Raw genomic sequence first — 27,396 nt, forward strand, 5'->3', positions numbered from 1 at the left:
CAATCATTATTTTCCAAATATTTCTTCCTCAAAATTCCTCAAATTGTTTTACATTCCTTACGATTATCATTCTTGTTTTAGTAGATGAAATAGTAGTAATTCATTAAAGTGAATTGAATATTTTTTTTTAGATACAATTATTTTCATAAAAGTGCCATTATATTACATTGAATGCATTTTATATAGATGTTATAATCAAGAAAGTATAACATTATTTTGATTAGCTCCAAATTCAATTTCCAACAGTCGTTTTATAATCAGCAGTGCGAATGTTAAAATAATACTATTACATTGAAGTCTTTAGCGGTGTACACATTGTACATTCTTATTGGTGGACGTAAAGAGTGCCAGTCCGTTCCTCCAATCAGTGATCGCCAGAGGGCGGAACTTCCGCTGGCAAAAAATGGAATGAGCGGAAACCGCTGCAGAAACCAACCGCCTTTACTCACCTACTGTATCTGAACCAGGACTGTCTGTCGGCCTGAAAAACGGACCGCGGACAAACACAAACAAGCAGAACGAGGAGCGGTGCATAGAGGGACGACAAGATGCCGCACAACTTCCGGCCCGGGGATCTTGTCTTTGCTAAAATGAAGGGATATCCCCACTGGCCGGCCCGGGTAAGAGGAGCGGGGGAGCTCGCGCAAGGCTCGCGCTGCATCCAGTGCACACACCCCCCCACCAGCTTTACCTCAGTGCCTGGTCGTTTACGAAATATATGTTTGCAGACAAACCCGTGCTATCTATCACTCTAAAGTCTAGGCATCTTAATTGATGCATTTGTTTCATATTTATTACCTTATGCATGAATGTATGAGGCTAGCTGGCTGGCTAACTTGTTTGCTGGAGAAGCAGCTAAGGTCGCGTGAACAAAGTCCTGTTTATTTTTTTGCATATTATTAATTGGGAATCGTCTTTAGATGCATAATGGGATTATATGAATGATTACTTCATTTAGACTTGAGACTTTTGCATTGTATTTACATTGCCCAATCACATGTAAAATGTAATTTGGGGGGGGGGGGGGGGGGGGGGGGTTGAGTGTCATGTTTACACATGGGCATTCTTTCCTGTCCTGCTGTCCATATTTAAAGTGACCCACCCGGTGCAAAATAGAAAACCCATTTATAAATTAGTGCGTAATTCTGTAGAACTTTTGTAAAAAAAATAAATGTAGATCTATTGCTGAAAAACATGCGATCACCTTATTGTAATGTTTGGACTGTATTTTTCTTCCAGATTGAAGATGTTGCGGAAGGAGCTGTCAAACCACCACCTAATAAGATCCCCATTTTTTTCTTCGGGACTCACGAAACGTACGTATCCCCGGATTTTAATGAGTACCTGGTCGTTAATGATGGTGAATAGATGCATGTTACTTTAGATAAAAAAGGTGCCCAGTCCTGTTCCTGGAGATCTGCAAAGTTCAGCTCCAACCCCGATCAAACACAACTGAACCAGCTGATTAAGAAATTCAGGATCTTCGTGCAGGTGTGTTGGATCAGTGTTGAATCTGATCTCCAGGAACAGGATAATTGCAGTGCTTTTAAAAAGTATGGTGGGACCTTGCCTGTCAAAACTGCCTTGAAGTAACAAATTTAAGTTCATCTGACCCCACAAGTCAACAGGTGGCACACTAGAAGAACAGTTTTTTTTAGATGTCACTCCAGGGATCAGACCAGATCTTAAAGTTGACCTTTAAAATACTAACTATTGTATAAATGCACATGATAGTCTTATTGTAAACTGCTCATTTGTGCACTTTTTTTTATGTTTTGACCTTGTACCATTTAATAAAAAATGGCATAACTCAATTACAGTTTTCTTTCTGGTCTTCTCTTCTTCAATCCTTTAACTCCTGCATGCTTACATTCATCTGCGTCTCACCCTACATCTTTTTTTCTCCTTAAAATCTGTTACACTCGGATGCATATCACAATACAAAAGAAGAGATCTGTCTCTACTTCCATTTCATTGTGACTTTAATTGTATTTATAATTCTGATTTTAGCATCTTCTTCTTTTCTTTCAGTGCATTCCTTGCACCCAAGGACCTTTTTGCGTATGAAAAGAACCAAGACCGATATGGGAAGCCCAACAAAAGGAAAGGGTTCAATGAAGGCTTGTGGGAAATCCAAAACAACCCTCATGCCTCCTATACCACACCTGCAGTAAGACTTAATTTCTACAACCCAAAAATCTGTTTCATGACACCAAATGCTGATTTGTCACATTTTCCTTGTGTTTGTTTAGGCTGCATCATCATCGGAAAGCGAGGACAACCAACCTGCTGCGGGAAGTGATGCGGAAGATGAAGAGGAAGCAGTGGTACCAAGGAAAGCTGAAACGGGAAGTGATGATTCTGACTCTGGGAGTGAGGATCAAAAGAAGGCGGCAGTGAAGCGGAAAGCTCCTGCTGCAAAGGTATTCAAACATGAAACAAGCCAACATGATCGCTTATTGTGTAAATCAGCAGTTTATCCTTATTGTCATCTATTGTCATTTTTAGGTGCTTTGAATTTTTCCATAATGTCATAGTTTTAGTTAGTCGCAATGTTTATAGTGTTAAATAGAAGAGTGTTAGTAGAGGAATCAGTGTTTTGCCAACTAGTTTTTATTTAAGCATTAGGGTCATTCTATGTTATGAATGTTGTCATTGCCAAAGCCTAAAGTATACATGTTTTACATTTACGCTAGGGTTTGCGTACAGTGCGTGTGGCATAATTTCGTCATCAGCATAGTACGCACATACTGTACTCGTTCTGCATGTTTTTCTAACCACACGTGCTATGTCCTCTCACTTTGCACATGTGCTTAGAATTATTTTGCACTAATTAGTTTGTCCACAAAGTTGGCGACACTGGCTCGGCCCGTTGTTTGGTAAACGAGACGGATGAAATGGAACATCAACAAAAAACTGCTGGGGACATGACAACAATAGACACTCGCATTGTGTGAAGGGGTTAATAAATACATGCAACTCTAGTTTAAGGGCTTATTGACACCTGGTCACTTCATACGGTTTCTCTGATCGGATAGCTGTCGGATTGTGAAAAGACCAGAGCTGCATTTCCCAGAAGCATCGTAAGCCCAAGTTGATCGCAGAACAATTGCCACCAATGGTCAATATGATCAACTTAGTCTAACAATGCTTTTGGGAAATGCAGCCCAGGTGTAAAAATGTAAATTTTTAGATCTCTCAAACCACTTCATGAGGTGGTCAAGTGTAAATGCATCTGGTTGTTGGAGCCACATATGTACATTTTTCTCCTCTCAAAGTAGTAAAAAAAAACATGTTAGTAGTCAGATATGACAGCGCTACTGCAACACGCTTTCGCCACAGAGGAGTAGATGAGAATCTCTTAAGCAAGCCGGCGGTCAAACAAAATACTGCAAATGAAACTGAAAGTTTGCCGTTGCATCCTGAAACTCAACACACAATCATCTTCATTAAAAGTAGTGAGACGAGTGATGCCCTCTCTCTCCTATTGCGGTCTTTGATCTTGGATAAATGAAATGCTGCTCATATCTGTTGCTCTCTTTGACATGAACTGCGTTGAATTTGCATGTAGCGCTGGAATTGAAGATTGGGTTACCGTTTATATTCATTTTGCGGAGACGCGTATATGTGGCCAGTGTAAATGGAACAGTTTTAACATATTGTATATCTATCCGATCAGTGAAAACGCATGAATGATTGGTGTAAACAAAAGCGCAAAGACATTTATCACTAATACCTTTTGGAGAAAAAATAGCACAGACACTGGATAAGGTTGAAACCTTTTAATGCATATATTTCAAGCGCCTGTGTTTATGCGCGCTAAGAAACGGAGTATTCTTTGAAAGGCAGTGCATTTGGCTGTTCTCGTCAAAACTGAAGTGTACTGTGGGCTTAAAGGATGTAGTTGGACAAAACATCCAGTGGAGTACCTGCTTTATACTTAGAGTAAAACTCAAATTAACTATTTATGGTGCTTTTGTGTCTGTTTTGATGTTTTGTGTCTCAATACTTTGTAATTGCATGCGCAAGATGTATAATAACAGTTCAATATTATTATTATTTTTTTTTACTTTGCAGCGGCCACCAGTGAAGAGAACACGGGCATCATCCAGTGATCGAGATGGAGAGGAGAGTGGATCTCCATCAGAACCGGAACCATCACCCAGCTCTGACTCTGAATCCGGAAAAAACAGTGACCAGGTATTCTTGTCTGGAATTGTACTGGGTCGATAATTTTGCTCAAACACCTCATGGCTTCATTATTGCCAATAATGCTATTAAAATTGTATTAATAAGTTACTAATGTGTTCTTCAGGACTTTACACCGCAGAAGGATTCGGGCGGTCGAGGTGGCAAAAAGCCAGCTGGCAGAGGCAGGAGGAAGGTGAGAAGACCTCAGTGACATTGGCAGTCTATAATTACATACTTGCTTGATTCTATACTGTTTTTGTATCATCTTAGAAAGCATCATCAGGCTCGGATTCAGACTCAGGCTCCCAGTCAGATCAGAAAGCTGCCAAGAGCGAATCAGAAGACGATAAGCCACGGCCGGCCGTCTCTGGATCCGAATCGCAGTCTGGATCCAAATCCGATTCCGATTCCGAACCCGAACCTCCTCCTGCAAGGAAAGCCCCTCAAGGGCGCAAGAAAGGTGAGAACGCTTTGCAACGTGAACCCAGCATATATTATAATTAGTTTTAATGGTTGAGTAATTGCGTTGAATAGCAAGTGGATGGAAACATTACCTGAGACGGTTATCCTCAGCACTCGGATATCAGGAGTCCTAGACAAGTACATCAGAATACTAAAGGACACTTTTCTTTTTGTGTCATTTTCCAAGCGGAGAAACCTCCACCAAAGCCACGCGGAAGGAAAGCCAAACCAGCTCCAGAAAGGCCTCCTTCCTCTTCATCAGATAGTGATAGGTGAGTTTGGTTTCTTTTCCTTTCTTTTCCATGTACATTTACACTAATAATGTTAATACTTTTGTTTTGCGTTAATTTGTTCTATATGACAATTTTCCACCATCTTTCGAACCCTTAATGCCTGTTCACGTTAACATGAAAGTTCAACTAATAAATTCAGACCAATGCAAAAGAAATGGTAGATAGCCTACCTAGATATGCAACCTAGATTTAGATATGCAAAATCACTTTCTGACAGTTGGTAGGCACTTGCCGAAAAGCAAAAATGTGTTTTGTTTTTGACAAAACCAAATACAGGTTAACGGAGACAAAAGCCGGCTTCAGATTGTTCCAGGCTGCTATTCACTGTTGCTTAGCAAATGGTGTGTTCATGAGCGCCACCTAGTCGTAGTTTAATGTTACAGCACTGGTATGTGATCAAAAGCGTAAATCTAATTGGTTGGCCAATTTTTTTTCACAATGCGTGGAAAAGAGATGGGGAAAAAAACCGACTACATAAGTAGTGTAACAGATTTCCCATAAGACTACATAATGTCATGTGACATCAAGAAGTTTCAAAACTACAAAACAAGCTGTTTTTGCAACTTAATTGCAATAAATAGTTCATTTTAAAAATGAAAAATTTGTAGAAACATTATCAGACTGTCTGATTTGAATATATTGTCAAATACAATTCCCATGATATACAAAGAACATCAAAATATTCTATGAATTTGAGAAACACATGGATGGTTAATTGAGTTTGTCTTTGTTTTTTTAATGCGAAGCGATAGCGGGACGGACCGCGTCAGTGAGTGGAAAAAGAGAGACGAGGAGCGGCGGAAGGAACTGGAGGAGCGAAGGAAGAGGGAGGAGGCAGAAGAGCTCCGTCGGCTCCGGGAGCGAGAAAAAGAGGAGGAAGAAAAAAGGAAAAAAGACAAAGAGACCAAGGCCAGGAAAGGAAGCAGCAGTAGTAGCGGCGGCAGCAGCTCAGATGAGGACGTGGAAGATCACCCTCTCAAAAAATCCAAGAAACCTCCCCCTGCCCCCATCCCTGCTCCATCAGACTCTGACTCTCCACCTCCCTCAGAGGTCAGTCACCAGAACTTTCTCGACTCTTTCTACTAGTGTCGTTTCTCAAAATGTTAACTGTGTTTGGGTTGTTGCGTTTCTTCTCTAGGTAAAAAAATCGGCCAAGCGTCAAGATAGCCAGAAAGGGCGGCAAAAGAAAGAGAAGGAGGTGAAAGAAAAAAAGGAGAGACATATCAAAGAAAAGAAGCCACAGAGATCAGAGGAGAAACACAAAGCGAGGTATGTATTTGGATTGCACTGTTCGTATAGCCTGGAAATCCAGACCTAAATCTGAAAGATTTATGGTCTGGTGTCGATTAATGAAAATCAGCCAGCTCGAGGGGCGGCACCAAGTATTGCAGTTGAAAATCTCACTGCCCGCAATTGGCTAACACTACGACCAATCACAACAATACATGGGGTGATGTATCACTAAGCCCCATACGCTTAGCTACCAGCGGAGTAGTAGTGGGAAGCTCGGATCATTTTACTGACTCGGATCTTTGAATCTCGTTCAGCAAAATGAACAAATCTTTTTTCAAGTAATTTCGTTCATCTCAGCATAATATAATTAAAATGTCATGTTAAATAGCCCAACACATCTAGTACTTAGCAAAAATGTTGATTACATTTGAAAAGTTGGGTCCAACTTAAGTTCAGGTTATTGCAGTGTGTTAATTCACCTCACCTCCTGATCCACTGCGTTTTTTCTTTTGCAACTTCAAATTTATCACGTCTACTCAGTTCCCCGCCTCTCGTGTCTGTCTTCGGGTTCGAACTTGAGCGGAGCTAACTGGTAGATTATACTTTTGTCGTATCGGGTCGGCAAAACAGCAAAAACGTCCTTCTTGCAAAGGAACGATTCGAGCGCCGTCTTCTGTTCCTCTTTTAGAGAAAAAGGCAAGTCTAAATCTTTCATTGTAGCGCCCAAAGCCATTTCAAACGACTGGTGTTCATCCATAGCCATCTTGCAATGTTTACTAATGACTAATGCGCCTCTCCGCCTATATCAGCTAACCCGATGTGATTGGTGCAGCTCAGATAGGGGGGCATATTTAAAGAGCATCATTACTCGACACCAGAGCTACTCGCTGAGCAAATCCTAATTGTGCTCTCGCGAGAACTCTGGATCTCCAGGGTACTGTTTGTATAGCAACAAAACTATTGGAATCAATTGAGTCGAATCAACTGTGCGCCTCGCAATGATATTTGCAGTATTTCCCACCACTGTTATTTTAGTATTATTTGTATTCTATTATTTTTACATTTAGTTTTAATTTTAATTTGACGTGCGTTTGTCATTTGTATTAGTTTTGTTTGTTTATTTAGCTTTAATTGATTTTTAGGGGTTCAAGGCATAGGTGTATCAAGTTTCTTATATCGGTGGAATCCTTGGCTCCCAGGTTTTTGCCCGATCGGAACCAAAGCAGTGCAGCAAGATTCTCTGGAGTCTGGGTGTCAATAATCACCACAAAAAAGTTTAAATTTCGATTCACTCTCTCGGGGCCGTCAAAACGTTCAAAGTGGGAGGAGCCACTTTTACTAAAATGGCTATAACTCGTGAACAGAATGAGAGATTTTCACCAAACTTGGCACACCTATGTAAGAGCTCATTCTGTGAAAAAGCATGTGATGACTGGCCACTTGGTGGCGCTATAACATAAACATAAATATGGCTATAACTATGCAACCCTAAGTCTGATTGACTTGAACATTGGCATGCGGTGTCATCATCCAAGGTGCCAAGAATGCCAATGAAGTTTGAGGCGGCTGATAGAAACTAAACTCGCTGGGGCTGTTTGACTCACGGCCCTAGAGGCCTGTGAGAAATTCGAAAGAAATTGGCCACTGGGGGGCACCTTCGTGTTTTTCATGTGCTTAAAGGATTATGTACTGATTTTTGGCACACGTCATTCATACCGCATGGTAGAACTCCTCATTCTGAGCAACTTTGCCTCTTGGATTGCCGCTGTCAATCGAATCGTTTGTTAATAAATATTGGAGATTATTTCAAAAAACAACTTTTGTGAACTAGTCCTAGGTTTTTGGCTCACCCTTGATAAAACCACTGTGGCACAATTCTTGGGACCCTCTAGGTCAATAATTATTACTGTTTCCCACTAGGTCTAAGCCCGAGAAGCCAAAACGGAAGTCGGTGCGTCAACCTGAGAAGAAAGTTGAGAAGAAAAAAGGTCACATGAAACGTTCTCATGGCGGTTCAGTCCTTTTTAAAATCATTTTTATGGTCAATCAGACTTTAAGTATCGTTTCTATCGCCCTGTATAAATTCAGAACCCTCACCTGAAGAGAAACTACAGAAGCTCCACACAGACATCAAGTTTGCACTGAAGGTTGACAACCCAGTAAGTAGTGATGTTACCTTTTGAATTTCATCGGGATCAGTAGTCACTTTCACACATGAAAGCCATTAAAATTACTGGAAACATTACACTGGCAATTTTACAGCAAAGGTACCATGTCTAGCATTCACACAAGCAATGTTTCTGGTTAAGCACGTTCCTTTAGGATGTCCAATTCGCTTCTTTTACTTCATTCTGTTCATTTAAATCACTCCACAGAAGTCCCTGCTCACTTAATTTTCATTTGTAGTGAAACAAATAGTTGGATTTTTAGCTGTTTATTACTGTTATTTTTGTACAGGAATTTATTTATTTTTTAATGTTTGCTTTTTTAAAGATATCACACTTTCAAATAGTTTCGATCTTTTTGAGTTGATTAGATATAGGTTAAAAAAAAAGTTTTTTTTTTTTGACGGTTGGTAATTTTAGTGCCAATTTTAGCCAATGCAACATTTATATAAAAAAAAAAAAGTATGATATTTATATTTTTATTACAGCTGTATTTCAATTAACGAAGATGTTTTAATTAACGTTTCATGGATCAATCTTCCTTTTCAATCTGTAGGACATTGAGAAGTGTCTACAGGCCTTGGATGAGCTTGGCGCGGTACAAGTGACCACTCACATCTTGCAGAAGAATGCAGATGTTATTGCCACACTCAAAAAGGTACAAGAACTTAAAGAAAACTGGAAAACGACACCCTGTTATCTAAAAGTCGATGTGAATTTCCATTTGCAATCCGTTTTACTATTTAAAGGTGCAGTGTGTAATATTGACAGCTATCGGTTGACATGGGATAGCATTACCATCATAAAACTTCCACACTTCTGACTGTTTTTTAGATTCGGCGGTACAAAGCAAGTAGTGCAGTGATGGAGAAGGCCACCGCAGTCTACAATAAACTAAAGCTCCAGTTTATTGGCAAGATTGAGACCGTTAAACCAAAACCGGATGAAAAGAACCAAGAAAGCAATGAGCAAGACACACAAAACACAGGTAAACTGTGAATCTGGAATGTTTCCACATAATTTCAAGCATTTAAACCAGTTTTAAAATATGCTTTCTTCTTGCGCTTTGTTTCTTTCTCCCAGACGACTCTAAACCAGTGAACGGAGAATCAGAAAGCGAGATAAAAGACGTTTCTGATTCCGAAAGCAAGCCCAATCCTACAGACCATGAGAAACAGGATGAGAACAAATCTCCAAACGGCATCAGGTGAAGAGCGGCCATCTTTCGTCTTGTTTTAATAATTAGTTTACAAATTTTCCTAGTTCTTTTTACATTTTCAGTTTTCTTTAGTGTGTAATGTTGCTGTTGATACAAAGCACAGTCACTCCAGAAGGAGTTATTCAGTGCGCACTGTTTCTGAACTCCCTTAAGAGCCTCAATTGTAGTCTTGAGTTTTCTTCCTGGAACAAACATGCCCCAATATTCCTCATTTAAAGGGGACCTATTATGCAAAATTCTCTTGAACACAAAGATGTGTGTCCACAGTGTGTGTAAAAATCCACCCAATACTTTTTTATAATCCCCATATATCATTATCAATCTCACAACAAGCTGTTTCAAATGTCCCCTAAGTTAGAGTAGGGAAACCCCACCCACGACTGGTGACGATCTGCATTAGATCCCGTCCTGAGTGAGAAGCAGCAGTCCGACATTATAACCGTAAACTAAACCGTAGCTGCTCTATCTCCATGCAGCATATATTTTCTGGCTCTGTGGGCATCCTAATACAGTTCCAACACAAGCACCTATACAACAGGGACACACAAAAACGGCGCGTTTTGCCTCACACCCAAAAAGGGGCAACTTTTACAAGCTGCTATTTTGAACTGAAACTTCAGACACATTCTGAGGACATCAGAGATTTATATGTGAGAATGGGCATTATAGGTCACATTTAAAGGTCACACCCTCAAGCCATCCTAGGTGTATATGACTTTCTTCTTTCAGCCAAACAAAATTCCTGGCTCTTCCCAGCTTTATAATGGCCGTGAATGGTACCTTGTGTTTTGAAGCCCAAAAAAGTGCATCCATCCATCATGAAAGTAATCCATACGACTCCAGGGGGTTAATGAAGGCCTTCTGAAGCGAAGTGATGCGTTTTTGTAAGAAAACAATCCATATTTATAACTTTATAAACTAATCACTGGCTTCTGGTAACGGCCGTACGCAAGTCGAGTTCTGGCAAAAAAGTGATCGGACTCGATCATTTTCTTTTTTGGGTGAACTAAACTCTTTAATGAATTACTGCCCAAAGCATATGCAAAAAACGAGACGAGGCCTGATTGAGTTGCGTTAGTAGTGTGTTGAAACTCGCGGCTATGGAAAGGTCAGTGGCTTTTCTGAAACTCATTTAAAGCGGTTGACCAATCTCAACACACTGGTCCAGCAGCCGAACAATCATAGCACATTACACTTTTCAGAGGGAGGGGCTTCATAGAGACAAGAACTAAACAAGGGTGCGTTTCCCGTACAACAACAACATAACTCTCTGCGTAACTTCCATAGTACGATGCATCGTTGAAGAGATCAACTAGCTAGTCACGACTGTTTCCAGAAACCATACTGTCGCAAATTGGTCATTCAACCGCGTAGGTTAATGTCACGCAGCTGGTGGAGTACTAACTTCTTTTAATGAATCTGATTGAGATCGAATTAATGCTAGATGTTTTGCTATAAATTACGGACATGGCATCTGAGGACTATTTCTAATTTTTCTCAGTTATTTTGCTTTATTTCCAGATTCAATCATAGGATCGTTCTTGCGTACTACGCAGTACTCTTCAAAAACGGTGCTTTCAACCTCTTTTCAAACTAAAAGATGTAAATTACATTTGTATGTATTCTAAATAAAATATACGGATTGTTCTGAACGTCAGCTTGCTTATTTGGCTCAAGATAAGATTTTATTGAGTCCATGTCATGCAAACAAGAAACTTCAAACCACAGGTCGAGATCTGTCGTTCCAAACACACAACTTTGCGATGCTGTTTGCGAATGTTCGTTTAGAGCTACGCTTTCGGGAAACAGACTCGTTGAACTATGCTGATAATGACGGAACTTGCAAACGTAGTTGGCTAACGATTCTTTCGGGAAACGCACGGTAAAAATAAATTTATTTTTAAAAAATACGTTTTTTTTTTTACATTCAAGCATGAAGGCCTATTCTAGTTGAGACAAAATCCAGACTTTTTAAAAAAATGACATACTGTATATGGCCTATAGACCTTATGTAGCCCCGCCCCTTTTCAGCACTCGTTGTCTTTTGTCTTCCGGTCTGTATTTTCACAGCGATCTTACGCATTTATGAATGAACGGCTCGTTTTAAAATCTTCCCGGTCTACTTACATTTGTTAAGTCATCTGCTTTAAACATTACAATCCTTATGATAACTTTCGTTAACTTTCCATTAAGTAAATCCACTTCAAAAGCGAATTACTCATGGACAGCAATGCCATAGAAATATACAGAGCGACCTCAAAGACAGTTATCTAAAGATGGCGGCGCCCTTGTTTCTCTGGCGCATAAGGTCTATTGAATCTAAAAACATGCTGACTGTTTTATTTGTCTTTCAGGCCTAATCCAGATGACCCTATAGAGCAGCAAACACTCACAACTGACTCTCCAGAGCCCAATCCGACAGCAGACACGGACGTAAAAGAGGACAGCAGAGCACAGGACGAGCAGATGTCCTCTGAGAGCTGAACTGCGTTTGTCTCTTTTATGCTCACAAACACACTTTGGCTTCCTTCATTCATTTGTGTTATTTTTTGTCTGCCCACCTTTGTGACCTACATGAGTTTTTCGTGTTGTACATAAAACGTGATATGAACATTATTAGCACTTTTGAATCGAGACGTCACGAGGCAAACAAGCGCCTTAATCTAAATGTTGGATGTGTATGTTTCTGCACTAACCACATTTGGATAGCCGAAGGGGAACGTTTCATTTCAGAACCACACTGACGTCTAGGGGGGGGGGAAACACCGAAGCCCAAATGTATTTGAAGACTGTGCTTGTACTATGTAGCTGCTTTTTATGAGTAACTTTTTTCCTTTTGTTTTTTTATGAAAAAGGAAAATGTTTAAAAAAAGAAAAGTAAAGCAGGCTGGTTTTGTTGATTGACACCCACTACAAGAGATCATGAAGTTTCATCATTTTTAGTGCACAAATCTACATCTGATCTGTCTGGTATGGATTTCAATAACTCTATGGACTTTTACTAAATTCTGTAGACATACCTTTTGTTGTCTGTTGTTTGGTCCTCTAATATTCACAACTTACATCTGCATAGGTTGACCCCAATAATGGTATTCTCTTTTTTTTTTTTTTGTGGATGTCATAAAACAAGCTTATCATGCTTATTATAAACATGTTTCTAGTGCTATGTAACTTGGTCCAAGCTTTTTTTAGTATCCGTGAAGGATTAAATAAAAAATTCCGCATGATGGCCGACAATGTTGTTATAAGGATATTCACTGGACATAGAATACGATAGAATACGAACACACTGCCTAGTGCATACTACTCAGTATAGACTGTATGTTTCGGTCTTTGTAGGAGTAGTATGGAATAATGCGGTTGCAAACATACACATTATGACATTGACTGGTATTACTTTTAAAAAAATGTAAAATTATATTTATTGTAATTTAAATAGCGTATGTTATGGAAATCACCAGCTCAGTAACATTTAAATTATATATTTTATTCTGAACGAAATGTTTTATATTCTTATAGTTGAATCTCTTTGGCTTATGAGAAACGCGTTCAGTCGCTTGTAAGTTATAAACAAAGGCTTTGATTGGTCTATTGAGCGCTGACGTCATTCGAACGCAAACCCCTAATGACGCGTCGCGCTAAGTAACTTGCGGTCTAGACCGTTTTATTTGTAATACTAAATTAATTTATTTAATTCAAAGTGTAACTTGATATTATAAAATAACGAAAAGAGGAAATATGAGATTACAAATGATTTAATGAAGAATACTGAGTTATTTGGTGATTAATCATTCAGGGTTTTTTTCTGCTTGATCTCTCTATGGCTCTGGATTTCTGTTTTCTTTTAACATTAGCTGAATATAATTATTTATACAACATTAAACTTGGCTAAGATTATTATAAAAAATAATTGAAATGTATCCGTGACTGCAAAATACATTCTTCACAACATCAAGAAGGATATGTGAAAATCCCAATAATTGTCACGCGGGGAAGCGTCTAGTGCGTCGCGTCGCGTCGCGCCGCGCGCTAGCAGTGTGGATCTATGGTGTGGATGGGTTTGTCAGTCAGGTGACCTGTCCGCCATTTTGTCAGCCATTTCCTAGACGGGTCCGCTGCAGATCAGCACTTTACAGAAAGAGCAAAACCCCTCCTGCACAGGCCGCTATTCGGGACTGAATGAGAGACTAGCGCTCCTGCGGGCCGGTCAGTACTCAGATAAAGCCCGTGTTTGCGGTTCGGTCCGGTCGGACAGGAGGGAAATCATCATGGCTCTGAAGATCGTGAAGGGGAGCATCGATCGGATGTTCGATAAAAACCTGCAGGATTTAGTACGTGGCATTAGGAACCATAAGGAAGATGAGGTGAGACACTTCTGTCAGTTAATTTCCTTTTATATTAAAATCAGAATTGGATGTTTTTGTAAATATGCCTTAAACGCAGCTGGTATAAATGAATTAAGTTGATCTCGTGTCAGTGATCTCAAATCACCTGATTTCAGGTGAGCTAACCGGCTATAACCTGTCAAATGTGCTTCGATAACGAACTTTATTTATATATTAAACACGAAATATTATTATTTCAGTGATTTAATAATCCTGGTGTGTTAGGTGACAGCTGTTAATGTTGTTAGAACAGTCTGTCATCGTTTTGTTTATCATGGATGAGGCCAGTTAGCATTGCTAATAACGGTTGTGACACCTAACGTTATATTAATGCAAAATAAATAAATACCAATTTGATTCCATCTTGTTCTTTGTGTAATTATGCATGTGATAAATTTGGCACGCTGAAAGAAAGATGTTATTTCAATAGGCTATAGCTTGCCTCACTTATGTGTGTCATGAGATTGGCCGTGTCACAAAACCTATTTAGAAACCTATCTAGGAGACACTTTTTCGGGGGTATCATAGGCGCGTTCTACGATGTTCGATTCAAAGATTCGAACGCGCATGATGCCTTTGATGTTCAAACACATTTGGTTCAAATGGTCCAACTTTACAATATGAACTAAATGTTCTTGTCAAACGTTTGAACTTGCGTACGATGTGTCAGATTTGAACGGTCTGATGTGCTTATGATGCCCACAAATGTTCAATTCGAGTGTTCGAACACCATTTATTGGAAATGTTCTGATTCCCAAAAAGTTCAAACCCGTAGCCTATATAATTCACAAAAACATTTATTCAAAATATTTGTTGAACAACAGCCATGTGATTCAATTTGAATGTTCAAATGCACATAATGCCGACTGATGTTCGATTTGACTGGTTAAATGAGCCTGTGATGCGATTTAAATGTTCAAATGCGTGCTAAATGTTCATGTCAATTCTTTTTTTTAACTTGCATGTGGTCGATTGTAATGCTCTGATGTACTTATGATGCCCACAAATGGCCAATTTAAGAGTTCAAACACATTTGAATGGAAATTTTGAGTTAAGTGTGGCACGATATACCGGCGCTAGAAAGGTATTGCGATACCCTGAAACGGTATCAAAAACGGTATGGTTCCACATTCTATTAGTTCCAGAACTTTAAGATTGACAGCATTCTAATAAGAGCCGTATTTCATAATGTAATGTGTGACAGCGGCACGTGTGTGCAAAGCAAAGCGCAGAACGTGTTTGATGTTAAGAGTTTTTAAGAGCAACAAGCCTTGAAAAAGAACTTAAAGCTGGCCTTCAGATAGAATGTGATCTGAATTCAGTTCTCTTTCAATGATTATTGTGCTTGAATGGTCCAAAATATGCCAAAATATGTGTCCATACAAACACTGTCGGCTTGTGCAAGTGAACTTAATTGGTTACGAAAGAAATCGGGGGTGTTCCAATGTATTGGATCTAGGGCTGTCACTTTTGAGAAAAATCAAATTCGAACGGATATCAAATACCAGCCTATGTATTCGAATATATTCGAATATCTATTCCCACCCCCCCCCCCCCCCCCACCCCGCGCGCGCGTGCAAAAAAAAAAAAAAAAAACGTCAATCGAAACTTTACTAACAGTTTGACAGTCATAAACAGGACTCCCAAAATTACACTTATAGGACTCATATCTGCAAATAAACCTTGCCTTTACATGTGCATCTGCACGGTGCCGACCGGTTGTGCAGGAAAGTATGCAGTCATACGATGTTGGACGCCTGGCGATGCTCTGCGTTTCTGGGGCTGTTTAAACCTGGCCACTTCATGCGTTTTCTCAGATCGGATAGCTATCAAAACGATTCCATTTACACCTGGTCACATAGGCCTAAATGTGGTTTAAACCGGATATAAATCCGATCTTCAATTCCCGCGCTATATGCAGATTTAATGGATTTAATGTCACCGAAAGCAACATATGAGCTGCATTTTATTGATCATCAGCTAACATCAAAGACTGCAATAAGAGAGAGCGGCAGCCCTGGTAAGATCATTTCGTTTCTTTACTTTTAATGAAGATTATTATTATTGTGTTAAAGCGTCTGCGACTTACTTTCACTTTGATTTGCGATAGTTTGCACGTTGGCTTGGCGCTTGATGAATAGATCATCTGCGGTGATGCGTGTTGCAGCGCGCCGTCATATCTGACTATAACATACAGCCTGTAACACGCTTTCAAAATAACACGCTTTTTTAAAATAAAAAGCAAACGGTCTTATCATAGACTGTAAAAAATGCGCTAGACATGGCACTTTAAAAACCGAATAGTTTATTTGAAGTTCGATTACGGTTATTTCACGTCATGTTCGAATGCATATTCGAATATCGAATAAAAAGTGACAGCCCTAATTGGATCCATGCATCCAATACATTGTAATAATACAATGTTTGGCGTAATAAACCTGCTGCTGTCTGTGTGTGATTTAATGTTAAGCAAACAACAAAAGAAAAGAGAAAATCACCCACTGCTTGACTGAATAACTTTATGATTTAGTATAGTTAATTTATAGATTAAAGACTATGCAGTGTGTTTTTTTCTACATTTGATTAGCCTATAATTTCTTACTTGAATGTCTTGATGTTAAATAGACCTACTGTAGCCTATACCTGAAAATATTAATATTGTTATATTGTACTACTTGTCATATTGATTGTAATGTGCGTCTTTGCTTATTTTAAAGATAAAATCATTTAAAATATATTTTAAGATGACTGTATTGTGATATAAAATTACATTAAATATATAATTATTCATAATGTGGAATAAGATTCTGATCATGTCACCCATGCCTATCCCAAACTGTTCAGAATTATTAAAGGCTAGCGAATGTGATTGATAATGTGTTTTAATATTACAATGATGTTATGTTCTGTTATATTATTCAATTACTTTAACTATTGTTTTAGTTTTTTGCAATGGTATCGCCAACACTAGTTACCATTTTGCAATGGTAATGACAACACCAGTTCAGATGAAGCCCAAAATGTTCAAATATGCATATGATGCCCAAAAACATTTGATTTTAAATGTTCGAACAGTCTTCTAATCCCCTAATATCTTTAATATCTGAGATGCCCAAAAATGTTGTCTAGGTAGGCCGCTGACAAGGTATTGAGACGCAGCCGTCTTGGATATGAAATCACATCTGTCAGTTTGACCACAGCGTCAGGGATGAAAAGCCTATTTCTTGTCGTTCATTTTGTGATCTGTGGTTGAAATAAAGATGAAATGATGAAGTAGGAAGTAGGCCTCAGGCTTGCTGGTCACCTATAATGACAAAGCTGAATTCTCTTTTGCAATATGCTCCATCTTCGCCCCTCCCTTTGGGGAAAAAAGAGAACAAGATGCTGTAAAACTGAGCGTTTATAATCAAATAGGTCTTTTCCCTCTTTAACTACAGTATTCTCTTCCCTTTTTTGGAGATTCATATTGATTTTAGTCACGGTTTGCTCTTCCAGCAGACATCAGATCGGTGATTTACGTGTTATGAAATGTAATAAACCTAGTAAACACTGGACACTAATGTCATGCGTTTCTACCATCATTGTCCGATGTGGCCTTGAGTCTGGCAAAACAATGTTGTATCATGATCGCACACACTCATCTATAAAGATAGCAAGCTGTCCGAGTTATCGCTCTCTAAAACTTTATATTGGATATTATTCTTGTTCAAGTAGTTAGTTGGCGCCTCATTACATTGACTTCATACTACAGTCATGATTCTGGTCTGACTGGTTTTAGTCTCCTACTTTCATTTTAATTTAATATTAAACCATGTTTTAATCACACCTTACGTGCCATGCATTCAAAAACAAACATCCTTAAAACTTGCTTTGTTCATTGCTTTAACATTCCAGTTCTAGTCTCCTGGCCCTGTTTAATCTGCAAACATCTGGAGTCGGGTATCAGCAAGGCTTCGTCAATGTAACCTGTACCGGCGTACCGTGTCTGTTACCTGGCCAACAGCGGACAGTGCTGTGAAATATTCATAGCCTCCTGAATGAACTGTCAGACTGTGCGTATGTGTGTTCGCTGCTCTGTTTGCTCTCTGCCTGTGGTTTCATACGAGACCTCAATATTTGTTTTCCACAAGAGGTGGGTGTACTTAGCCAAAGCACTCGCTGGGTCTCAGAACTAGTGAGCTGCCCTCCTAAATGGTTTTTTGGACACCGTAGCTGCGCTTGAGCCGAATAGTTTTGATATAGGTGTGTTTGTTTATCAATTTAGGGGCATTTGAACATGTTGGTAGAGCTTGAAAAGATGGAAGGACTTCAGGTTTTCTTCAGACTGTGCTCTCTTGTTGCATTTAGTTTGTCTTCATACTTGACTGATGGTTTGCTGAGCTGGTCAAATCCAACTCTTGGCTCACTCACAAATATTTCAGTCATGGCAATGGGCTGAAATTACCCATAATGCATGATTCATTAGAACTGAATGAGGAGGGGACAAGGAGCATCTTCTAGAGAACATCCCTTATGGTTTTGTTCTTACAGGGATGAGATTACCCATAATCCATCATTCATGACTATTTGATAACTAGTTTTACCTCTAGAGTTTCATTTTTACTGAAGTTACCCGTAACTCTTTCACCGCCAGTGTTTATTTTTTAAGTTGCAAGTATTTTTGATAATTTTCACACAAAATGTCATTGCCCCCAGAATATTTTGTTTGTATTTTATTCTACCTTCATGCATTCTTTTTTTCTCAACACTTGAATGTGGGTAAGGTTCATAAAAAAAATCTACATTTTGAACAAAAAGCTGTCAAAGGCTTCAACATAAAATACTATATTCATAATCAATGGTTTTATCATCCGTTTCTGCTCCTTTTTTGCCTGTTTGGATCCGGAGATTCTCTACTCTTTCAGAAGATGGGTATTGACGCTCCCTAACGTACAACACTTAAACACTGAAAGCTAAAAAATTATGTCAATGGCGGGGAAAGAAGGAATAAGATTCATTCATAAGTAGAGGTCGACCGATAGTGGATTTTTCCGATAACGATAGCTAGGTTGGGCCAAACTTGCCGATAACCGATTAATGAACCGATAGTTTTTAAAATTGATACTGGATAAAAACAAACATAACACTCCAAGTAAAACAGTGCTGAACTATATTATAAAAATAAAAAAAACTGTATTGAACCATGAAAACATGCTAAATGAAATAAATATATAAATGTGAATAAATATTTAAGTCAATAAAAGACATTCATTCAAACTGAAACAAAAAGTAATACTCTAAATAACAAATAAAACTAGTTACATTCAAAATGTAACTATTTAACTGTTCTTTTCAAGCCAACTTAATTAATAAAAAAGTAACAAAATTTGTATTAAAGTGAAGATGAAAAAAATAAATAACCGAAATCTAATGCTTTTCTGATTCGTTTATGTTTCTGTCGGCTGTATGAACATATCAGTTTGCTTACGTCTCTAGCTTTAAATATGCAACTTCTCTGCATATTTAATGCATAAAAGTGACCAGCTGGATATGAACTAATGCAAATAGAGGGTAACAATTGTGACATTAAACATTCGGGTCGGACTTACGTTTATGTTTGTCAGTGTTTTAACCGCTTGAGGTACTACTAATGTTAGCGTCCTCTCAGCCTCAAAGGCAAACAAACATACTGTTGTGCTGTTCTTTCTCTACTAATGCAGCATTTAGTCAACAAATTAATCACTTTATAATGATATGACAAAATGTACTGTATACATACATTTGAGCTGTCGGTGCTTTAAACGCGCGTCTGATGTCAGCGCTCTCCACGCAGCATGTGCTCTCAGTGCAGCACGCAGAATCACGTGTCGAAATAAACAACACGAGGCACGAGTTTTTATTACACCTCTAGAGGCCGCTCTTGTACTGCATCATGCCAGCAGACCCTTCTCAGCTCTTACACTGTGTAATGAATGGCAGCGTGCGCTTCTCAGCCGCTCCAGCAATGGACGCAACCAGGAAAAACTATCGGTATATATTTTTGCCGATAACGATAGTTCCACCAGTCAACAATCGGTGCCGATTAATCGGCAAAACCGATGAATCGGTCGACCTCTATTCATAAGAACATGAAGATTTGTGACAAACCTGAAGAATCTTCTTTTACTCCATATTTTCTGTCTGTTGTTTACCCATAATGCATCATTCATAAGAACAACATGTAAGATTTGGCAGGAAAACCTTTTTTAATTTTTATTAAGTAGAAATCACCCATAATGCACCATTTGTAAAGATGTGCCTGTTGGTTTCCTTGTACTTTCAGCCTCTCTTGGCTCCAAGTACCCATAATTCAACATTCACAAGGGTTTTGTAAAGAGGTCTGGAAAATCTTCTGGGGGACATTCTTTTACCCTGTCTCAATGGTTGGAAATGACCCACAATGCATCATTCATAGAACTGCATGAAGATTTGACAAGAGAACCGTCTTTTACCTCATTTTTATTTGTTCTAGGCGCATCATAATGCACCATTCACAAGAATCTTCAGGAAAACCTTCTGGCGAATCTTTGTTTATCCCTTTTTTTTTTTTTTTTTAGTCTCAGTGGTTGGAAATTATCCGTAATGCATCATTCACAAGAATGTTGCAAAGACGTGACAAAAACCTTCTGGAGAACCTTTGTTTACCCTGTTTTTTCAGTCTCTCTGGGCCTAAATGATCCGTTCTCAAGGGGTTGTAAAGATGTGACTGGAAAATTGTGTGGGGAACTTTAATTTACCTCATTAAAGGAGCACTCCACTTTTTTGGGAAATAGGCTCATTTTCCAACTCCCCTAGAGTTAAACAGTTGAGTTTTACCGTTTTCGAATCCATTCAGCCGGTCTCCAGGTCTGCTGGTAACACTTTTAGCATAGCTTAGCATAGATCATTGAATCTGATTAGACCGTTAGCATCTCTCTAAAAAAAATGACCAAAGAGTTTCGATATTTTTCCAATTAAAAAAATCGCAACTTTTCTTTTTCTGTTGGTCTTTAGTACACGATGTAAGTACAGAAGAGTCAAGGTTTAAATAGGAAAAATATTGAAACTCTTTGGTCATTTTTTTTTTGAGAGAGATGCTAATGCTCTAATCAGATTCAATGATCTATGCTAAGCTATGCTAAAAGTGCTACCGCCAGACCCGGAGATCGGCTGAATGGATTCGAAAACGGTAAAACTCAACTGTTTAACTCTAGGGTTAGATGGAAAATGAGCCTATTTCCAAAAAAAGTGGTGTTCCTTAATATTTGTACTAGGTGGAAATCAACCATAATGAACCATTCACAAGAATTTTAAGATGTGACAAAAAATAATTTGAGAACCTTTTACCTCATATTTTCATTCTCAGTGGGAGGAAATCACTCGTTCAACCATTCACAAGAATGCTTTGCAAAGATGTGACAAGAACCTTCTGGAGAACCTTTGTTTCTCTTGTATTTTCTCTCTGCGCTTAAACGGCCCATAATGCATCATTCACAAGGGTTTTGATAAGATGTGGAAATCTTACAGAGAATTTTCATTTACCACATATTTGCACTCTTTACCTCAGTGAAGACGTCTTACTATCCTTCACTGTGGTAAACGAGAGGTTATGGTTCTCTAAGCCCTTCAGTTCTTCCCCTCCTGTCACTGCTCTGGCTGCCTCATGACTAAAGACACATGACCACCACACTCGCCCCATACAACAGCACTTTGTCCCTGAAAAGCAGAGAGCGTGTGTACTGTTTTGAGTGCTGGTTGAAGGTTCTTCTCTCTCTCTCTCTCTTTTTTTTAAATCATTTAACAATTTAATGTCACTGGCCATGAGATATTGTGGTTTGTCAGTTCTTTTAGTCATCCATTGATTTCTTCACGCATACACGCACAAACATACTGACCTAGTTTTGAGCATTTTTATTATTATTATTTTTAGCTTCTGGGTTTCAACAATGCGTCTTTGATTGTGGCTTATATATATATAGCCTAATGTGAGAACATGTCTGAAAATCATGAAGCATTCAATTCATGTACAGTTGCATGAATTTTTTAAAATATTTATGTCCCTGGTCCCCATTTACTTTCATTATATGGAAAAGAGCAGCTTGGACATTTTACTAAATTTATCTTTTTTTTATTTTTTTTTATTTTTTTTTATATAATGTCTTTATCAAGATTTGATAAATGTCTATCTAGGTATGTTTTCAGGTAAAGACAAGGCAAAACGTTTAATGGTTTTATTTGAACCCGTCTCTTCTCCGTTAAGGTCAGGCAGTGATTTGACAGATGCTGTTGATAACAGGAAGCTAAACGATGCCCAGGGCTGTAATGGAGAGAATTGTTTGTTATTTTGTCTCGCTCTTTCTAACAATACTTCCTGTTCCTTCTACAGGCCAAATACATCTCTACATGCATCGATGAGATCAAACAAGAACTCAAACAGGACAACATCGCGGTTAAAGCCAATGCTGTCTGCAAGCTCACCTACGTAAGACACGCCCATCATTGAGATCCTTTCCCATCTGCTTCAAAATAAGCTCAATCCATCACTCATTCTTTTGATTTCTCTTTCGAACAGTTGCAGATGCTTGGCTATGATGTCAGTTGGGCTGCGTTCAACATCGTGGAGGTGATGAGCTCCTCCAAATTCACATTCAAGGTGAGAGAGAGGCAGCGTCAACAAATAATATTTGCGTTCAGTCGCAACAGTGTTATTTTAGTATTATTTATACTATTTATTAATATTTTTAATTTGCTTTTATTTTAATATTTCGGTTTTATTTTATTATTTACTTCAGTCTGTTTTTTGGTTAGTTAACGTGAACTAACAACGGAAAATACTTACTAAAGCATTTATTAATTCTCTAAAGGATTTGTTAATCTTAGTTCATGTTAATTTCAACATGAATGAATGCATAATAAAAAATCAAAAGTTGTAACTGTTAATACTTTATGGACCTGAGCTGACATGAACTGACAGTTGTATTTTTAATTAATGTTAGCAAAGATGAATAAATATTGTAAATGTGTTGCTCATTGTTAGTTAATTTTAGTTCTTGCATTAACCAATATGACCTTATACTAAAGTGTTACTGTTTTATTTTTTTAATATTTATATTTAGCTTTCATTTATTTTTATTTCAGTTTGTTATTTTAGTACTTTACATTTTATCTCAGTTAGTTGCCAAGGCAATATTTCTAAAGCCCCTTTCACACAGAGATTCCAGAAAATACACGGATAATTTTCCCGGTATTTTTTGATTTTGGTTCATTCACACTGCCAGTGATTTTCCGGGATCTGTGAGTGCGTTCACACACATCCCGGTAAGATCCCGTAAAGACATGTGACGTCAGGATGAGACGTGTAACGTATGCGTCGAAAACATGAACACTAACGCATCGCGTACCGTTCCACAAAGCTGGCGAACGATCTCAGCTTCAGCGCGGATAGTAAGGAGCTCCTGGTCTCTGCTTCGTTCCAGTTTGCAGACATTTTTTCTTTCTTTGTTGATGACGAACTAGGGGTGTCACGATTCTCCAAATCCTCGATTCGATTACATTTTCGATTCTAAGGTCACAGTTCGATTCGATTTTCGTTTTTTTTAGCACAGGTTGCTATGCCATTTTTAGACCAAACTTTTATGCATAATATCTGACCTTTGTTCGCAATGTACCACACTACATTGTCAAATTTAAAACATGTATTAAGAACATAATGTAACAATACTTCTTCAGTCAATTGGAAACTAAAGCAAAATAACCTGCGATCTAGTTTCTCTTTTGTAACTGCAGTCTTCTTCACAGAAGATGACATTCAAGTTCACAACAAAACAAACAAACAGTTTAACAGATAAATCTATGCGTCGCGCAGAGCCACGTCTTTAAAATTCTAACACTATTCTCTGAGTGTACACACACACACACACACACACCGGCGGCGCCATTCGCCGTCTGTCCGCGGCGCCCAGCAACGGCTCAGGACCTTGTTCAAAATGAATCCTGCCGCGCCAGAGAGCGCCATTCACATTGTATATTACATTTATTATAAATTAATACATTTTATATACATTTATTTGTCTCAAATCGTCGTTATGACTTTGCTGCAATAAACATGTTTTACATTCATTTACAGAAATCAGCTGGTTGAATGAAAATTGCTGATGTTATCGGATTTTCAGGATACATTCAGTTAACGGACGCTCTCTGAGATAGAGATAAAGTGCAAACTAAGCAACGTTGTACAGTAGCCTCATAACATAGACATGATCTTAATTCCATAATGTCCTTAAACATAATATTGCAGGCCACATGAAAGTGCGCGTCCGGTGTGTGCGATACCTCGAGTTGTCATAGACGCGCCGCAGCGCTTCTCGTGTGTACGATACCTCGAGTTGTCATAGACGCGCCGCGGCGCTTCTCGTCCGGTGTGTGCGATACCTCGAGTTGTCATAGACGCATAGATTTCTGCTTGACAAGCCCACCGAACGTGACATGGGGGCGTGGCAGCATCGACGATTCCATTTTTTAATTCGATGATCGAGATTGTGACTTAATTTCGATCGATTTCGATTTAAATCGAAATCGTGACACCCTTATGACGAACACAAACTTTCTTCTAAGAGCAACAGAGTCGCGCGATGACACGTGCGTCATCACTACGACCCACCCCTTACGTCATTGGTCCTGGCTTTTGTTCACACAGGGCGCGTTCCGGGACTGATCCCGGCAATCTTACTAGGTCCCCAACCCGGGATCGATCCCGGGACGTGTTTGCGTTCACACAGAAGGCACTCTGGCAATTTCGCGGCAATTTCCCGGGATCAACCGCTGGGTTAAAGGGGCTTAATTGTTTTTTTTATCCAGTATTTATATTTTATTTAATCTTTATTACAAAAACAATTCAATAGTTTTAGTTGGCAACATTCGTTCACAAATGTCTTTTTTCTTCTCGTTTCCAGCGAATCGGCTACCTTGCAGCATCGCAATGCTTTCATGAGGGCACTGATGTCATCATGCTGACGACCAATCAGATCCGCAAGGTGCGTTTTGAACTTCCTGTTCACCTGAATTTGTTTTGATCATGCTGGTTGCTATAGGATGCTTCATCATCTCTCACCAGGATCTCAGTAGTCCCAACCAGTACGACACCGGCGTGGCTCTGACCGGCCTTTCCTGCTTTGTGACCCCCGACCTGGCTCGTGACCTGGCCAATGACATCATGACTTTGGTAAAGCCATTCAGAGTGTTTATGCAAGGCAAATATTGACATTCAGCACATATTCATTCCTTCTCACCCTTCCTCCATGTCAGATGTCCCACACTAAGCCATACATTCGCAAGAAGGCGGTGCTGATCATGTACAAAGTGTTCCTGAAGTACCCCGAGTCCCTGCGTCCTGCTTTCCCACGACTCAAAGAGAAGCTGGAGGACCCAGATCCCGGTACGAATGTGCCCTCTTAATGTGGCTCGCTAAATGCTAATATTTCAGGCGTTCCACCTGAACGTTTGATTGTGTATGTCCCAGGTGTCCAGTCAGCGGCTGTGAACGTCATCTGTGAACTGGCCAGAAGAAATCCCAAGAACTACCTTTCCCTGGCGCCCCTGTTCTTCAAACTCATGACCTCCTCCACCAACAACTGGGTTCTTATTAAGATCATTAAGCTGGTAAGAAACTATATATGTCGGGGTTTAACCCTGTAAAGTCTGATGTAGTCAGAAAAAAGTATATATATTTTGTTTTAAATGTAACCGTTTATTGAAACTTTAGACACAATTTTAAAAAAAGTTGAGAATCATATTTGATACAACAGGCTTTTATGGGTCATAGATGTAGCAATATATGGCGCTCATTCATAGTCGAGGAGGAAAAATAAATATTCAGAGACCAAAACTGAACAAAAATATGCGATTTGGTGCAGTTCCTGATATTTATACAGTCATATACAATAGCATAACAGACCACTTGCATAAAATGCAAATACATTTCAGTTGTCACTCTTTATCTGCCAAAAATATGTCCGGGTAAGATATGTAAAAAGTAGTTTTATGATCAAAGCTGTGTTTATTGTGGGGCAAAATGCAATACAATGATGTGGATGATGAAAAAATCTAAATCAAAAATTATATATGGATAATTAAGTAAATCTATGTTGATTTCATTTTGAAATATTACTAACAATATAATAGTTCCTCTTATGTAAGATTTCACAGCAAAATGGCATGGTATTTCACAATCAGAGGGCAGTTTGATACTAAAAAAGTATAAACTATACATCAATGACAGATGGCATGTAGTACATTAATCATGGTGATCATTTAGAGGCCTTAGAATTGTGCATATTGAATATGGTGCATTTAGGGTTAAAGGGGACAGATTCAATGCTTTTTTTGTAATGCGATTTCCGTGTGTGCGTTTTTTTTTTTAGTTTGGTGCTCTCACTCCTTTGGAGCCTCGTTTGGGAAAGAAGCTGATTGAGCCCCTAACAAACCTCATCCACAGGTAACAATGATACAAAAACACACTAAAGCTGGCTTAAAATATTAGGATTAAATATAATATCTCTTTTTTCCCTCTTGTCCTTCCTCTCATTGCCTCTCTCAGTACCTCAGCCATGTCGCTTCTGTATGAGTGTGTCAACACTGTCATAGCAGGTCAGTATTATTTGGTGCCGTGACCCTGTGTTGTACTCAAGCACATATTTCTTAACAACACCATTGATGTCTCTTCTCTCTCCTGTTTTACCTCAGTGCTGATCTCACTGTCCTCTGGGATGCCCAATCACAGTGCTAGCATACAGGTGGGCCATTGTCACATTACTCAATATGACCAGCAGTTTTTATATATTCACAGAAATAGAAAGGCCCCGTTCACACCAAGAATGATAACTATAAAGAAAGCTATATTAGCGTCCACACCAGCGGATGATATCGTTCTGTTTATTCTAACTGCGTGCTTGTCTGTCACTTTAAATGCTTGAGCTCTTTGAAGCAGGGTGGATTCTTATTGGCTGTCAATGTGTTTCTCATTCATCAGCTGGATAAAATCGTTCTGAAAGTGATTCCAACGATATTAGTTATAGCTGTGGTGTGATATCTGCTTTTCTTTAATATTGAGAAAGATTTTTAGAACTACTTTATCGTTTTCTTTATAGTTATCGTTCTTGATGTGAACAGGCCTTTATACTTGACATTGCATTTGTAGTGTGTTAATTCGTCAAAGCCCAATATGTGTGTTGATAAAACCATGCCCCTGGATGAATATTGTTTTTTGTCTCCATTCATATAATTTCCTACTTTTCAATTAATGAAAAAAAATCGAAGAAGCTTATCTAAAGCACAAACATATTAAATGATTATTATTTTTTGTGAATTGGATAAATATTGAACGTTAAATTCAATTTCTCAAATTGTATTTAATTAATAAAATATTTAAAATGCATATAAGTGTATACAATTTG

At 38.7% G+C, this 27,396-nt stretch overlaps 2 protein-coding genes across 5 annotated transcripts in view; both read left to right on the top strand.

Moving 5' to 3' along the window:
- Positions 1–327: 327 nt before the first annotated feature.
- hdgfl2 (HDGF like 2) lies at positions 328–12,320 on the top strand. The gene is made up of 16 exons (XM_079593211.1): positions 328–620; positions 1,240–1,316; positions 2,032–2,170; positions 2,253–2,423; positions 4,078–4,200; positions 4,316–4,384; positions 4,462–4,651; positions 4,841–4,925; positions 5,693–5,996; positions 6,085–6,215; positions 8,100–8,167; positions 8,268–8,338; positions 8,901–9,002; positions 9,179–9,332; positions 9,428–9,551; positions 11,918–12,320. Exons 1-16 carry the CDS (start codon positions 549–551, stop codon positions 12,045–12,047), a joined length of 2,010 nt encoding a protein of 669 aa, XP_079449337.1. The 5' UTR covers positions 328–548; the 3' UTR covers positions 12,048–12,320.
- An 836-nt stretch (positions 12,321–13,156) lies between these two features.
- Positions 13,157–27,396, top strand: part of ap3d1 (adaptor related protein complex 3 subunit delta 1) — a 34,057-nt gene continuing 19,817 nt past the window's right edge. For 2 of the 4 annotated variants that reach the window (XM_079592425.1, XM_079592427.1), the window contains exons 1-10: positions 13,157–13,927; positions 22,332–22,427; positions 22,518–22,598; positions 24,898–24,978; positions 25,059–25,166; positions 25,250–25,379; positions 25,464–25,603; positions 26,365–26,438; positions 26,541–26,590; positions 26,687–26,736. In XM_079592425.1, the coding sequence (XP_079448551.1) occupies positions 13,832–13,927; positions 22,332–22,427; positions 22,518–22,598; positions 24,898–24,978; positions 25,059–25,166; positions 25,250–25,379; positions 25,464–25,603; positions 26,365–26,438; positions 26,541–26,590; positions 26,687–26,736 (906 nt within the window). In that variant the 5' untranslated portion in view covers positions 13,157–13,831. The remainder of the gene's footprint in view (positions 13,928–22,331; positions 22,428–22,517; positions 22,599–24,897; positions 24,979–25,058; positions 25,167–25,249; positions 25,380–25,463; positions 25,604–26,364; positions 26,439–26,540; positions 26,591–26,686; positions 26,737–27,396) is intronic. The other 2 variants (XM_079592424.1, XM_079592426.1) reach the window with 1 other exon arrangement.

Source organism: Phoxinus phoxinus (assembly GCF_949152265.1).
Source record: "Phoxinus phoxinus genome assembly, chromosome: 20".
Taxonomy (NCBI): domain Eukaryota; kingdom Metazoa; phylum Chordata; class Actinopteri; order Cypriniformes; family Leuciscidae; genus Phoxinus; species Phoxinus phoxinus.

Bases quoted from the DNA above. Each gene is read 5' to 3' on its own strand.
- hdgfl2 (XM_079593211.1), top strand. From the start codon at position 549: ATGCCGCACAACTTCCGGCCCGGGGATCTTGTCTTTGCTAAAATGAAG. The intron at 4,201-4,315 runs GTATTCTTGTCT...TGTGTTCTTCAG, and splicing joins CCGGAAAAAACAGTGACCAG to GACTTTACACCGCAGAAGGA. The intron at 8,168-8,267 runs GTCACATGAAAC...GTATAAATTCAG, and splicing joins GAAAGTTGAGAAGAAAAAAG to AACCCTCACCTGAAGAGAAA.